Raw genomic sequence first — 16,506 nt, forward strand, 5'->3', positions numbered from 1 at the left:
AGCTTTTCAAAGCAAATTCCATGGGACCAGTGACTGCTGTGGCTTTCAACTCTCTCCCTTTGCAGTTACAAGGGAATTCCCCAGTGATCCAGTGATTAGGACTCTGTGCTTCCACTGCAGGGGGCACAGGTATGATCCCTGGTCAGGGAAACTAAGATCCTGCAGGCCATGTGGCACGGCTCCCAAAAACACAAAACCAAAAAAAAACACCAAAAAGCAAACCCCGAATTACTTTTAATACGCACCTCATATTAATTTGGTGTGAAAGATCCCTTTAACAGTTTGTCAAGTTTTAATGAGAGCTTCAAGAATGGAGGGGGCAAGCAGATTTTATAGCAAATTCCAGAATTTTACACTGTGTATAAAATTCAACTCCACTTTAAAGAAATTGCTACTCAGGGTAACCAAAATATGGTTATTTGGCAAGACGCAATTCAGTCTCTACTCATTAGTGAAGTAATGTCTGACTACCCATAACCATAATCTGATAATCCTTTTGTAATATACAAAATGCTTTTTAACTGCTAATCACATGGTAATCTCAGGAATAAAACTTACTAAGACTGAAGGCAATTTTAAAATACTGATGGCTAAATCAGGTGAGTTCGATAGTGTAGGGCCATCAGGTTGATTAGTAATTAAGAGGCTGAAGCAGCTCTGCCAAAAAGGCCTCAAGAAGTAGAGTCCTAAATTATGTAGTTTTTTTTTTTATGTAGTTTTATACTTACAACATGGAATGACTTTTTTAATGTCACCTAGAAACAAGTTGCTGACATATACAGAAAATTCTGGAAAACGGAAGAGTCCTCTACTTAAAAACAAAACCAAAACAAATGGAAGGACAATCTGATTTTAAAATGTCTTTATTAAACAACAGGTTGTTTATTTCTCTTTGCTCTCTTCCTCACTGGTTTTCGGGACATAGTTCACCTGATCCTGTCAATTAAAGGAAACAATTACTCCAAAAGACCTAAGAATCACGTATCAAGGTCTCAAATATTTATCAGCATCAACCAAGTAAACTTCCTAACAGCAAAGTAACATTAATCAAGGAATGTGGTAGTAATAGTATTTAATGATCTTTAGATAACTAAGGATTAAAGAAGCAGAAATGATTTTAATATCAGACTCACCCAATGAGTTTATTAAATTTTACTTCCATTTTCTACAAGAACTTTCTTACAAGGCAGATCTCTACCATTCAAGACACTCCATTAATTGGCACCCTCTTTCTAGCTATAAGATATAGCCTCAATTCTTCCATTTTTGTTAATTTCAAACTGATTATGACAGCCCTTTATACCTAAGTGATACCTTGAACGAATGCAATTTCTGTAAGATGAAGGGACAGTAAGGTACCATCTACAAGTCACCTTTTTGTAAAAAAGTTTTATTGGAACACAGTCATGTCCATCTGTCTACGACTGCTTTCCAGCTAGAACAGCAGAGTTGAGTTGCCAACCCTTCTAGATCATCATCTATATTTATCTTCCATCTATTCTCAACTATAGGTAATCCCACCATTTAACTATCTGATGAAAAACAGGGAACTTCAAATCTTCTGAACCTTCTTCTACATGGTCTTATGGACCCAGAGGTGAATACAGATATATATTTTTATTTAAAACTTAAGTCCTGTTTTTGTGAGGCTTTAGCCAAACAGACAAGGTCTACCACACCTCAGAAGGCTGTAAAAATGTTTAAATATTTAAGTGTGTGCTATAAAAACATCTTTCCTGTAAGAAAGTTTTAACGTAGAATAAACTGAGATATCCACACGAGTAGTTATTTTTATACCACCCGAGAGTCCTCCTGAAGGCAGTTTACAGAGTAAGAAGCACTCAACTCACCTAGGTATTTCATCAGTCTAACAAGTTGTAGCTTTCCTCCTTGATCAGCTCATGCTGTGTGATGTCTTGAGAACAAATATCTTATCCACCTATCATTAAAATATTAACTGTGTTAAAATAACATATTCAGCATATATTACATTTTTACTAATTTTTAACATGTACATTTTATTCTGACATCAACAGGTTGAATGAACCTGTTGAAAACAGGTTTTCCCTCCTACCAATGACTAGACAACTGTTCCTCACAATTTATTATGTAAAAAGGAATGGGATTTTGAATTGGTCCAAAGTTCATTTTAAGAGTACTGAAAATACATGTCTCTACTAATTCAAGCCTTCTTTTCTGATCTAAATCTTTCATCTTTTTCTTCTAGTGTTTGACATCTTTGTAATAAATAATCCCAGTCTTTTCTCTTTCCAACTCACATTCACCCACATGCATGCACACACATTAAAAAAAAATAATAAGGGTATTATCGTAGGAGAGGTGAACACCTTAAAAAAAAGTCAAACAGTTTTCACCCCACATAGCTAAATCAAATTATTTAACCATTAAATAGAAGTCAAACCCAAAATCCTCTACAGGTTAAAACTTCCAAGGAAACTTACTTCAACGGAATGAACACTCCAGTATCAGCCAACATCAATCATTCTTACCTAAAGAATAATAAGAAAAAGTTAATATAAAAGACAAGGGCATAAAGATTTGAAAATGCTAGTTAATTTCAAAATTTAAAGAGTAAATTCCAGAGACAAAGATTGGGGGCAAGTTACAGCATAAAAAATAGGAAGAGACTTCATGGGGGGAAAAAATCTAAAATCATTCTGACGTAAGGTAGCAGTAGACACCTGAATTCGAATGAGAACTGTATCCTCTTTAAAATACAAAAGCCTAACTGCATTTTCACCAGTCTGACCACAATGAAGTTTGACTGCAATCCAAAATATACTATCCCTTATGTGAAGGTATGTGACAACGTTTACCTTACCAAATGAGTTTTAACATCGGCTCTTTTCATATAAAAGCACGTACCCTGCTCCCCACCAAGCATGTCTTCCATTCTCAGGTGGACTGACCACCTTCAGCAGGAGTCCACCAAGAGAGCCCTCCCCCCCTTCCACAGTACACAACAATGCAGTTGTTATCCTGCAATCCTATATATTTGCCTCATTCTTTCCCTCTTAAGTCCTCACTGAGTTTTAAGTTAGGGCAGGGAAGCTATGCCTTATCGGGACAGCAAGGAACCTGAGTTTTTCTGAGGGAGAAGACATTCACCTTCACTATATATGCCTGGCAGGGCCACAGTGCACAAAAACCAGAAAGATCAGCCTTAATTCAAATTCCAGGTTTTTCTTCCTCCCTGATTATCAGCGACTGCCAAGGGTATATGAAATAGTTCCCTGTTGCACATGTACCATCCATAAGGGATACTATATCGTTTTGCATTCTTCCTCCATTCTCCAGATTATCCTATGCTGCATCCAGCCCCTTTTTCACCCTCCAAATAAATCTTTTCAGCACTGGTGTTCAAAAGCAACATTTTTATGTTTGATGGTTTACCAACTGTGAGCTTTCCACAGTTGAGTCTTAAAAATTGCCAATCATTATCTAGCAGCAATGACAGATGATTGGGAGCAGCCAAATCCTCTGAATTCTTTCCCTAATAGGCAGCCATTTGAGAACTGCACTAGCTGACAGAGCACTGAAACATTATCAGCTAAAGCCAAAACCAAATAAAGGCCCAGAACAAACATCCTGGCTCTCTAAAACCTGTCCAAAATCATTAAGGGAAAGGCAGTAAATGCAGGACTGTGTATCATGTCACTGCAGCTGACAATGATTAACAATAGGAAACATGCAACCCCCATTAAGGTTAAAAGTCCAAAACTAGTCACACGCATCTCTTTAGGGAAAAGTGAAACTATTATGCATTCTTTGTAGGTTTTGCAACCTTATGTGAAGAGCACCCATTGCATTTCTTTCATCTTTCATAAAGCACCGGTACCTGTTCCAAGGGCCTAACAGTACGAAAATGCATTCTGGCATCACACCTCTGAACTTCCGACCATTCTCATTAAAAATAATTTTGGTTTGTTGCAAGAAAAGACTATGAAATACAATGCGAGCACCTCGGTATATAGAGTTATTACTGAAACCCATTTATCCCCAGCTTTTTGACTGAGTGATTTTTTTTAAGACCCTCTGCACTAAGATTCACGAATTACAGCTACATACAAATCAAAACTAGTAAGAATTGACTAAAGTCACAGGTTTCTCATCGAAAGTGCAAAAGCCTATTCATCGAGGTAAGCAGAATGAAGCAAAATTACCCCACCCCACCCCAGTGATGTCCATATATTGTAACAAGTACATTCTCTCAAAATTGTTATTGACTGTTAAGAAACAAACCTGCGCTTTTATTTCTAAACAATCACTGAACCACGGTAGCAAGTGCTGGCCACCGACTTAATGGATTATGCCACAGGAAAACCCCATCAGGGATGCGTGCCAATTTAGTGACACTCTTGTCACTGATACTGAGCATGACGTTTGATGTGCACTGTTACTAATATAGAGAGCTAAACTAGTCACCATTTGCTCTTTCATCTAGCAGGAGAGTCAAGTCATTTGGTTGAATGGACTACGTATTAAAGTACAAATTTGTCCCCACCTTGTGAATCGCTTGCCAAAGAACAAGCCATTTGTCTTGATACAATGAAAGAAAATTCTCGTAGTCATGAAGAGTTTTACCAACATTTATGCAAAATAAACCAAACTTTCCAGTTACAGAGCAGAAAACATTATACACGAAAGCTGTTTCTCATGCATGCTAGCTAAAAACCAGTTCATAGACCAAAGTTCAGTTGAATTGAGGTCTGGAACAACAGTCGATGCAAAGCTTAAATCCTAAGCAACAAAGGAAGGTGCTTTTGAAGACTTACTGTTTTGGTAGTCGAACAGTTTGGATTGTAACATCACATCCCTAAGGCTAAGGGAACCAAATTCAAAAAGCTACTCTGAACATTTGCAGTTATCCTACAGAATACGACGAAGTCTTATGATTGGGAAATGATTCCCAACTTGTATTCAATAGGCAAGTCAACATGCCACACCACTTTCCCCCAGGTTTAGAGTATAAACATATTTAGACAAATCACAGAACTTGAACTATTCATGTTAGATTCCCATCTATGCCCCAAGTTAGTAACAGAGGTGTTCCGATGGAGCCCATTTTAAAAAATGTTTAAATCACATTACAAAAAAAAACTGTACTTTTAGTCTTAATTCACTCCACCTGCAGAGTAATTACCAAGATTACACTCAAACTGATATTGCTGACCTATGAGCAGGTCAGTTTGCTACAACAGAAACTAATTATCACATGCTATGCAGTCTGTGTCAAGATGCTTAAAAAGCACTCTTACTTCCGAAGTATGGTATGGTCCCCTCCCCCACACCACTGATGTGTTTCATGTTATCTTCAGTTACAATGCAACTAAAAACCACACAACTGAATCAGATATACCAAATAATCAAGTTTGCACTTTTTATCTGAGAACTGCAACAGCACTGAATTCTGCCTGACGAATTACAGCTCTAAACCCAAGCCCAGGCAGTTTTGATATAAGCTAGCTTTATCATACAGGTGTTAGGTGCTGCACCGTAATTTCATCGTCAGAAGTATGATGTCAGAATGCCCACGGAATAAAAGTACATAGCAAGTCACCAAGTTAGATTATATTGCTTGTTACCTACCTGTATGCAGTCGGCAATGAGAATCTCGGAGCAAGCAGGAATACTACATCCGGGTCCTAATGTCCATTGCCATTTGCGGTACTACGTTCCTCACAGTTACGCACTGCAGAAATGCTGGCTAAATGCAGTTATGTAGCAGGCGACTACTTTAATAGTGCATAATTGCAGTCCAAGAACACCAGAAAATATTCCGCCACAACTTGGTGGCTTGCCCAAGAAAAGCCAAGTATCTAAATTTTTATCTGCCATAATATGCCACTTATAATATGCACAGGCGTAACATTACAATTTCCCAAATGATTATGTTTATATTAGTGGTATAATACATCTAATAAAGAGTGGTGGGGCTTATAGTATTTCTTAGAAGTTTATCTAAGCAAAGAGGATTATGGTTTCACTAAACGTTGAGCCAATGGGTTAAGGTTCTAAAACACCTATTAAATACACTGGGATCTCTTAGAGAATGCAGGTTTTAAAGATTAGGAATTATAAGAGGAGTAATAAGTTTAAAAACAATCAGTGTTCCTCTTAAAACAAAATTATGAGAGAAAGTGGAGAAGAGGAAACGGGGGCAGGTGGTTTCTTTAAATGAGAAAAATGGCTAAAATACTTCAAAAGTACTACTTTCCCTTTCCCACCCCAAGTTTCATAAATCAGCTTTTAGGAATCTACTTTAAAGATGATTCAAATTCCCATTAGGCTAAAAACTATCATATACATTCCAAGACTTGTTGAAAGTCTATTTGAGTAGCTTACGACCCTTGGTACGCTGCTGTTTCAGTGATTAAAGTCAAAACTTAGTTGAAACTAAGCAACATGACTTGCTAAACAACGTTTAGCAATTCTACACAATAAGGCTATCAAAACCACAACTTTCAGGAGATTATCCATTAGCATCCTTCACCACTCTTCAAAGGTACAGTACTACCAAAAGCTTATTTTAGGGGTCTGTGCCAGCATCCCTTATAAAGAAAGGCATGTAATCTGAAAAATAAACTGAAACATTAATTTTATAGGCAGATTTTTCCATTTCCCCACCAGCCCCCGCCCACACATTCAAGTTCACCCTCTTGTGGGTGTCCCATGAACACCCCTTATTTTCTTATCATTAGTGGAGTCCCTACCATACAATTCAATCAAATTGTAATGGACTCCTTTCAAATCAAGACCCTTGTTTCCGGTACAGAAAATCTCATACATTATCACCAATTAATAACTTGACTTGGGACAAAACTTCCTCATTGATATAATTCTGGTAGAACTACTCATTTCCAAGTGTCTTGATGAACAGAAATAATGAACATTTTCTAATGAGATTCTCTCCCTTAATTAGCACACCAGGTACCTGTCAGTCACACAACCAGAATTCGGTGGCATGCCTTTATACTCCACTAGTGTTTTACTTTTAGTTCTAACAGGTTTCCTATGCACGAGTGCTCAATTGTTTCAACAACAGGTTTCCCTTTGTACTCAGGCACAATACTAAGCCTTCAGTATTTAAACAAAGATTTGGTTTAGAATTTTACTTTTGCCAATTAACACCAACAGAGGTGAAAAGGAGGAAGACACATTCCATAGTAAGAGTTCTATAATGTACAAATTTGAATGGAAACATAACTAAGAACAAAGCCAAACCATTCAGTTACCTACCTACTACTTTTAGGAAGTTATTCCTCTGCTAACAATATAAACATGGGAAAGCAGGTTCCCATTGTACTAACAGACAACAGTAACAATCTATTTTATTAATAAGTCAAAATGTCTCTAATGAAAGGAGATTCAATGAAGTTGACAATAAACTGACAACACCATCGAAAAGCTCCAAAGCTTTATGGTGGGAGGAAGGGATATTTGTACTGTGTAGCACAAGCAACTCTCCAGATTTAGTGCTACATCAAAAGGAAACTATGGAAAAACAGGTTAAAAATATTTCACAGTAAGTATAGCTCTCTGCAACCCTATTTGTTATTAAGTCACTACCAGCTCTTAGAAAAGAAAATGAGTTTTTTTTATAGTCCTACAGATTTTTGCCCAACAGAAGCACCACAAGGAGATGTAAAAGTTAGAGTACAAATGTATACATAGCCAAACCTACTTTATGATGACTATACCTTACTTTCGAGTTTAATTATTCAGACTAAACCCCATCTTTATAAATCACTTGAAGTAATACATGAAAAGACTTCATGTTTAACAATCTTTAATTCAGATGTGAATGTTCAATACAAGCCGTTCATAGGGCTTGGGACTCGTTCTTTAAAAAACAAGAATGGAGGAAGGCAACAAAATGATCTTTCCACTTGTTCTTCAGAAACTTTCAAGGAAAGGATAGATCATAGGGCCATAAAAGATCCATTTAAGTCATACCCACTTTCTCCCCCTACCAATAGTCTTACACCCATTCCATAATCTTAATACACATTCCTGAATGAAGATTTACAGTTCAGCTTTGCTTACATAGCCATTTGAAAATACTTAGCACCGGCTTGCTTCCTATAATGCCAAACAAATCAAATCATGAAACTATTCAATATGCATTTCTTCTTTTTAAAACAAGGGGGTACTTAAATGTAGAAAGCAATACTTAGCCTACAAATACATTTCCCAGAAATGGCATATGCCATTCAAAGGCCTAGACACTCTCATGCTTTCCAAGTGGAACACCTAGCCTAATGTGCATAGAAGCATGAATGGCAAAGTTGAAGATCAATATCATAACTATTTTTTCTATTTATTTGAAGCACAGTAAAAAAAAAAAAAAATTGGTACACTTTGGAAATCAGTGGCACAAGGTACACTGCCATAAATTGAGGGACATTATACAGTTAAAAAAAAAAAAAGGAAAAAAAGGAAAAAAAAATTCCCCTGTTTCAAACACTGCATTACATAATTTTACCTGCCCAAACAGACCATTTACAAATATTAGGTCAATAAACTGCTAACATCCATAAAAAGGTAGCTTTCTTACTAAAATGCAAGAATTTAAAAGATTGCTATCTAAACAAGAAAAGACAAAAACAAACTGGAATGAAAGCCTAGATATCACATCTAAAATCGGGGTTTTTTGTTTGGGCCTTCATACTCTTCTCTCCCTCTACCATATCCTGCCGGAGTTCCAGGCCCCATTCCTCTAGGACCCTGTCCACCCACAGGTCCCGCACCTCCCTGCCCAAAGCGCTCAGTACGCTATTGGAACAGTTAAGTAACAGTTCATTATATGTAGTTGATGTCCATGTGTGTTAAGTAAATATTTTAGAAGGTTCCGTAGTCAACGTTCGTCGATACAATCACCAATGAGTCGATCCACAGGTACCGGGAACATAGAAAGGAAAAAAGGGTAATTTGAAAATTAGTTTACGATAATACATGCCTTGTGGTATGTTCCCACTTGAGCCATTCTCATACACCTGTTTCAAAGAATAGATCTTCCCTGTAGTGCTAAAAAATTTAAGAATTAGTGCAGATGTGAAAACCCATTCCAAAATGAGTTTTAAGAAATTTCACATCAGATTAACCCACTGAAAAGCTTACACACTTCTCACTTTCAAGGTCTGAACAGGAAATTTAATTTCCAAGTAAGCCTAACAAGCCCAACCAGACAGATTCAATTCACTCAATGAAGTGACAAAGACCTACTCACCAGTTAGTGGTATGTGCTGCATAAGAAACCTTGTGCTTTTCAAGATCTTAAGACACATCTGCTAAGTTGCAGAAATCTTAAAAGGTTCAAAGTTTTAATAAAATGCTACCAGACTACAAAAAGAAAAAGAATAAAAGACTAACAGATTTAGTCACTTAACCGGCACAGTAACTTGATTTAAAAGTGTGTTGCCATATTCTCACAGGTATACCACCTTCAGAGCCATCACTGTATAACCAGAGACAATTATGTTCACAGTACTGTTCTCTACAGTTGCAAATTGACTGAATATACAGCCCACCCTCATAACAGCCCAACTTTCCCCTTAGGTCTGTAAAAAGTCCACTGACAGTTATGATTCCGTGTTTTGGGTGTCTCCCAAACAGCTTTAACACCAAGCTTAAGTGACTGCAATAAAGCAGGACTTCATTATTCCATCTAGTTTTAGGTACTTCTAGTCCTAGAAACCTATGTTCCCAAACAGAAAAACCCTACAGATATGCAAAAGCACAGCAGCCTGAACTATCTTTCAAATTCTATTTAAAACAGACCAGTTATTCTGAGTATTGCTAGGAAAAAAACAAAACAAAACCCGAAAACCAGAACAAAAACCCCCCAGAAACTAAAACGGCATCAGGGTTTAACTGTTCCTATAAATGATTTCAACATGCTTCCTACAAAATACTAAAGTTACTATAAAAATACTAAATCCTAATCCTTCAAACTATTTCAAAATCCTAAAATTCTTAGGTTTTCAGCGCGTTGTATTGTATGTTTTATCTCAAAAAGGTAAAGAGGAAATTTGGGGGTTTTACAATTATGTTATTACAGTATCTTAGAACCCAGGAGCTACATGTCACATGGACTACAGAATCTGAACTGTGGGAACATCATGTCAAATTACAGTTACAAATTTGATACATACCTACACCTGCCTATTAAGAAGGATATAAACCAAAATGTTACCCACATTATTTTTAAAATTCAATTTGAAGAAAGCTAACAGCACTACGTTTAACCCAACCGGCTACTTATGATTCTAATTCTCAAAAGCCTTAAGTAAAGTTTAAATAGATGAGGCCCCATTCTAAATCCTTATGTTCTTATTTGTAAAATGAATCTAGTGAGCTATATGCTGCAGCTTCCCTCCTTTGCCAAAAGCCTGTAGGTGAACTAATCAGATTCAATTCAGTTGTGACAATGTACTTTTCTCCAAACCCACCTCTACAGCCAATACTCAGTTCTTCTAAGGATTGTAAAGTCCTAATACAGCCACTCAGACCAACTCACTTGGTTGTTCTAAAGTATCCTGACAGACTACCTGTACAGCTAAAATATGACAGCATCAAGAAGGTTCAGATCAAATGCACACAACTAGTATGCTTAAAATTATCATTGACTTTTGCTACCCTGTAGCAAAACAGAGATGTCAGTTTATTTTAGAAGGTACACCTATAGACAGGCCCAACAGGTGGGAAACGACGAGTCCGAAGACTAAACAATTCCTTTTTCATGGGTAGAAGTCACACCAAATATAGGTCAAAGTCCTACACATTGCTAAAACATGCCTAAAGCTACAAACAAGTCTGATTCACACTTTTGGCAAATACCAGCTTAACGAATGACAGCTTGCCATTTGATTACTCTCACGTGGATGTAGAATAATGTTACATTATCTAACATTTAGAATTTGGATTTGCCATGAGCTATAGTGCAAAAGTACACAAGCAATATAATGGAAAGCACCTAAGTCTACTTATTGCCAAAGATAATTCCAACATACTACTAAATGCATTGATTTTTTGCTGGCAACCTTATCTGTTTAGGTTACCACATTGAGTTCTTCTATGTTGCCAAAGTATTCCTTAATACTACGATTTACATGATAGGGGAACTAAAAGAGGTCCAGTCACCTACTTAAAAACAAAAACAAAAACAAAAAAACACACACACATAAGTTGTGAAAACGAGAATTTCCTTTTGAACTATGTCCCACGGGATACATTACCATGTCGCTTCCCATCATGGAACCACTCATTGTTGCCGGTGGAACTCCAGGATTAGCTTCATAACCTATGCCACCACCACCACCTAGAGGTGGAAATTTCTGGCCTCCTGAACCATAGGGATCTAGGAAACAAAAATGCTGGTTACAACTCAACCAGAATACTGCTCTTCAGTGGTATTACTAATTTAATTTTCATTCTTACCTCCCATGTTCATTGCTCCTCCACCACCCATTCTCATGTCTCTTTCTCTCTGAAAGAAAAAAAACCCATTCATACACCTGTACTAAACCCATACCAAGCATTCTTGAATACAAAAGAATTTCCAAAGCTTAAAAAAAAATTGTTTTTCAACTTAAGGGAAAACAACAATAAGGTAATTTTAAAAATCAGTATCCTGAAACCAGGTGAGACTCCATCATCAAAAGACCTATAAAGCAAGCTTCTTCCCAACGAATGAAATCTTTTGGCCCACCCAACGAAAAGATAAAACTCAAAGGAAAAGGCATATCAATCATAATACACCACCTGGGTTAAAAAGAAAAAAATGGCAGAATAGCTATAATATGAAAGCTTATATTTAACTGAATAAAATTTCATCCTAGATGTCTACAAACTTTGTAGAAAACTCCAATTATACTGCAAAAGAAGTTTACTTACCGGATCCATGTAGCCCATCCGGCTATAACTTTCCTCTCTTTGGCGTCTCATTTGTTCTTCCATCTCACGTTGACGAATCATCATCTCTTCTTCCCTCCTACGTCGTTCCTCCTCTTGCCTAGAAACATTCATCAAACATAAAAACTAAAGTTTTATCCACATTTAAAAAATTCAATTTGAAAAAAACTAGTAGTTTACTTAAGAGCATTACAAAGTCTAGGTTAGAGCAAATACACACAAAGGCTGGGACAGTGACTAAGAAGAGCCCTAAAGGTATTTCAGCAAAGTTAAGTGAGCCTTATAACAAAAATCTTACACTCTATTTCAATTTAAGCATTAAACCAAAGCTGCCATAGTATTTAACACCTCTGTATTTCATCTGATTCACCTGCAAAATTTAGGTACATTTAATGCAGAAGCAAAGACTTAATTTAACAAGATTTTACCTTAATTGCATCTCTTTACGTTTCTGCATTTCTTGATTGTGAAGTTCTTCCATGCGTCTTAATTCTTCCTGGCGTCTCATCAGATCTGAACATTGGAAAATTTTGTTATACATTCACATTAATGAAATTCTAGTAAGTTCAAAAGGCAAACGACCCTAACGGTAATATTTCACAGAGAGTCCTTTACCTTGACGCAAAAGATTTGCCTGATGCTCATGATAGGCATCTTCCATTTCACTTTCCAATTTGTCCTTTGCATCTTTCATGTTTTTTTCAACTTGTTCCCGCTGCTGTTTTTCCATTTCATCCAGGGACTTCCACCTCTGAGAATACTCATACTCAAATGTGCCATGCTGGGCAAAACGAGGAGGGGTTTCTCTCTCCCTGACAATATTTAAATATGAACCAATTTATAGATGCACACAAGAAATATATCTGATTTCCCCTAAAAACACTGGTCACTTCACTGGCCTGTTACTGCTAAGAAATACTGAAAGGTACAGATCACCTTGATTCTTAATAAGGTATTTTTACAGCAAAAACAATACATGTTCCAGAACGACATAGTCAACAGTAACATGGGCACTGAAGATTAATCCTACCTTCCTCACTTTCTAACTCATTTCCCTAGCCAAATTCTGATTCAAGGAATATTTTTTCAACCCTTAAAAATGAGGATACCGGGCTTCCCTGGTGGCACACTGGTTAAGAACCTACCTGCTAACGCAGGGGAAACAGGTTCAAGTCCTGGTCCGGGAAGATCCCACATGCCACGGAGCAACTAAGCCCATGCACCTCAACTACTGAGCCTGCGCTCTAGCACCCGTGTGCCACAACTACTGAAGCCTGTGCACCTAGAGCCTCTGCTCCACAACAAGAGAAGCCACCACAATGTGAAGCCCACGCACCGCAACAAAGAGCAGCCCCCACTCGCCGCAACTGGAGAAAACCTGCATGCAGCAACGAAGACCCAACGCAGACAAAAATAAATTAATTAAAAAAAAAAGGGGGGATCCCTACAACACATCCTAACAACCATTAAGAACAAAACAAGAATGCATGTGAAATATACCTACCTCAGAAACAACACTAGGTATTTGAGTAACTGCTTCAAAACCTCTAGCTTTCTGAGCCTGAGGTTTTCATTATGCCCATCCATTTCAAAGAACTTTGCATATTTTAAGCAAAACTGAAAAATTACTCTAGCAAGTTCTCGTTTACACTTAAATTAAGAACTGCCCAAATGTTCAACAGATCTTACTTTTGATACATTGGATTCTTCTGTGCAAGTTTTTCAGGAAGACCATCTTCATCATCTAACTGTTCAAGGGGTTCCACAATGACTGGACGAGGAGTTCTAACAACAAAAATGGTTCCATCTTAATTTTGTTCCAGTTTCATTGCATTTTCTTCATACAAGTTAATAAATAAAAGTTATTCGAATAAACATAAAAACTTACGTTGTTAGTAAGAAAACACCTTCACTGCATCTTTCAAATGCTTTTCTTGCTGCTGGTTTAGAAGCAAATTCAACAATGCCTTTCCCTGTAGATCTTCCACGATCATCCACAATTACAACAGCCCTTTCAATAGGACCAAACTGACTAAAGGCTTCTTCCAACAGTTCATTGGAAACATAAGGTGAAAGATTTCGAACAGAAAGGGCAGCAGCATGTGTGGCAAATCGAACCCGAAGCTGTCTACCTCTCATGGGTGTATCATCAAGTTCAGCTTTAGCAATTTCAGCTAATGCTCTAGATTCCTGAAATCATCAAGACATACAGTCACGTTAATGACCTCAAAACTGGCTACTGCCCACCCTAAAATTGCCATAAGCCTAACTCCTGATCCTATTCTTCTGACAGCTCTCAGCTCAACTATCTCCAGGCAGCCCACCCTGACACCATTCAGGGGAGGGAGGTAAATACCTTACTCACCCACTCACTTCCTTTCTTAGATACCAACAATTATGCACTGTACAGCAGCTGCAACTTTTGTGTGAGTGATGAAAAATTTAAAAACTAATTTATTCTTGTTGTTTTAAAAAACACTATGTTTGTTGTAGGAAAAAAAGACCCTTTTAATTCCACCAAAAACAAACAAACAAAAACAAAAGAACTCACAAGCTTAATAAATCCAAATCCTTTGCCTTTGTTGATAAAAACTTCTCCTGGTTCTCCATATTTAGCAAATAATCTTTTGAATTCATCCTCCGTGATATCAGCAGGTAGATTACCAACAAACAACCGACAACGCTGCGTGTAAGTTTTCTCTCCAGGCCTCCTCAAGAGAGACAAGTTGGCTTTAAACCCCTAGTGAAAAAGGAAAGGAATTTTCAGATACCAGTTACCTCTGCAAATAGGAAGACCCAATAATAATTTTCGTTTTTCCCAAACTGGGTATGTTACAGTCAAGTTGCTCTCCTGTTCCATTTAAAGTCAAAGATGCTACTACATTTACGGGATTTCCAATGTAATTAGTCCGAACATCAAAGAGCCTAAACCATCCAGAACACTCTCGAGAACAGCCACAAACCTCTCTACAGAGTAGACTCTATATCAGGAACCTCGTCAGCGGTTTAGTGTCAAAATCAAAATCATAGTAGGCAAAAGTTAAAATGGTGGTGGGATATTAAACAAAGAAAACGACCAAAATTCCGTTGTCGACAAGCCCTGGGCCTGCGCGTGTAAGACCAGGACTACCTCGATCTCTCCAATCCTACATTTCACGCTGTACTCCACCCTATTCTGGCTCCCAGGATCCACTAGCTTTAACAAGGCCCATCATAGCTTCTCAGCGCCTCCTTCCGTCAGTTCTCCGCCAGCCGGGAGGCCTAACCCGGGGGGCGGGGGCAGTTGGCAAACCCGAGCCGTCCGCCCCTCACTCCAGCAGCCGGCCCCACCCCCCCCACCCCCGCGCGCAGGCGCATCCGCGGTTCTGATTGAGGCCCATGCCGGGTGGCGGGGAGCGGAAATCGTGGAGGCCGCCGCGGCCGCCTCCCCCTCCGCGTCGGTGGAAACCGCCACCGCCACCGCCCCGACTTCGGAACCGGTCCCGAGACATGTCTGTGATCAAGGGGCGGTCGAGGCAGAAGCGAAGAAGACGTTCAGGGAACGTGGAGGCCACCTTGCTTCGCACAAGATGGCGGATGACACAGGCGGCGCGCCGCCTTTGTCCTCTTCTTATATAGGCCGGCTGGCACGGCCCCGCCTACTTCTCGATCTGTAGCTCCAAAAGCCAGTTGCAAGTACTGTACTTGATGACGCTAAGTTACGAAAAACTAATCTTTCCTATTGGCTCCCGATGAGAGGCGGGAGGCGTGGAGTGGTTGAAGTTTCCAGTCGGCCAATGAGCCGAAAAGGAGTTGGCTGTAGGCCACAGTGATTTGCTGGGAGATATTTGAATGGGTTCGCCAGAGCAATTTTCCCGTGAAAGCAAATAGCCAGGGCCCTATCAGCAGCTCCTAGGGAGAGATGTTAGAAGGCTCCTTTCTTTCTTGATTGCTCTTAGGAGCAGCCTGCTGGTATCCTTCCCCAGAAAGAACAGCAGTCTCTGGTTCAAAAGCATAAATGAAGTAAGTGCCTGCTATCTCTTCCGCCTCGTGCTGGGCCAATAAAATTAGAGAAATAAAATCTTAACCGATTTCACACACACCATCTTACTGATTTCATTTTGGAACCTCATTGGAGTACTGGTTTGGTCTAGCAGTATAAATGTCTCAATAAGCTTCAGTGCCCTCTTTGTTAAAAGAGAAAGGCCTTGATTTTGTGTGTGTGTATATAGACTAGTAATTTACAAACACGAATCAGAAAGAATTTAACATTTTTCTTAATTCTGCTACCTCAAAACACTTTATGAACAGATTAAGATACTTTAAAACTACAATATTAAAATATCTAGAATTGGGAGATTGGGATTGACATATATACACTAATATGTATAAAATGGATAACTAATAAGAACCTGCTGAATAAAAAAAATAAAATTCAAAAATATATATATATGGGGCTTCCCTGGTGGCGTAGTGGTTAAGAATCCGCCTGCCAATGCAGGGGACACAGGTTCGAGCCCTGGTCCGGGAAGATCCCACATGCCGCGGGGCAGCTAAGCCTCTGTGCCACAACTACTGAGCCCGCGTGCGACT

At 38.6% G+C, this 16,506-nt stretch overlaps 1 protein-coding gene across 1 annotated transcript; it reads right to left on the reverse strand.

Moving 5' to 3' along the window:
- Nucleotides 1-847: 847 nt before the first annotated feature.
- On the reverse strand, nucleotides 848-15,524 carry SFPQ (splicing factor proline and glutamine rich). Its single transcript, XM_024741351.1, has 13 exons — nucleotides 15,288-15,524; nucleotides 14,486-14,674; nucleotides 13,823-14,124; nucleotides 13,624-13,719; nucleotides 12,550-12,746; nucleotides 12,363-12,447; nucleotides 11,917-12,034; nucleotides 11,461-11,509; nucleotides 11,259-11,380; nucleotides 5,611-8,796; nucleotides 2,463-2,510; nucleotides 1,851-1,939; nucleotides 848-936 (listed from the first exon to the last, which is right to left on the reverse strand). Exons 1-10 carry the CDS (start codon nucleotides 15,423-15,425, stop codon nucleotides 8,659-8,661), a joined length of 1,434 nt encoding a protein of 477 aa, XP_024597119.1. The 5' UTR covers nucleotides 15,426-15,524; the 3' UTR covers nucleotides 848-936; nucleotides 1,851-1,939; nucleotides 2,463-2,510; nucleotides 5,611-8,658.
- Between the last annotated feature and the right edge of the window lie 982 nt (nucleotides 15,525-16,506).

Source organism: Neophocaena asiaeorientalis, unplaced genomic scaffold (genome assembly GCF_003031525.2).
Source record: "Neophocaena asiaeorientalis asiaeorientalis breed wild unplaced genomic scaffold, Neophocaena_asiaeorientalis_V1.1 scaffold804, whole genome shotgun sequence".
NCBI classification, from domain to species: domain Eukaryota; kingdom Metazoa; phylum Chordata; class Mammalia; order Artiodactyla; family Phocoenidae; genus Neophocaena; species Neophocaena asiaeorientalis.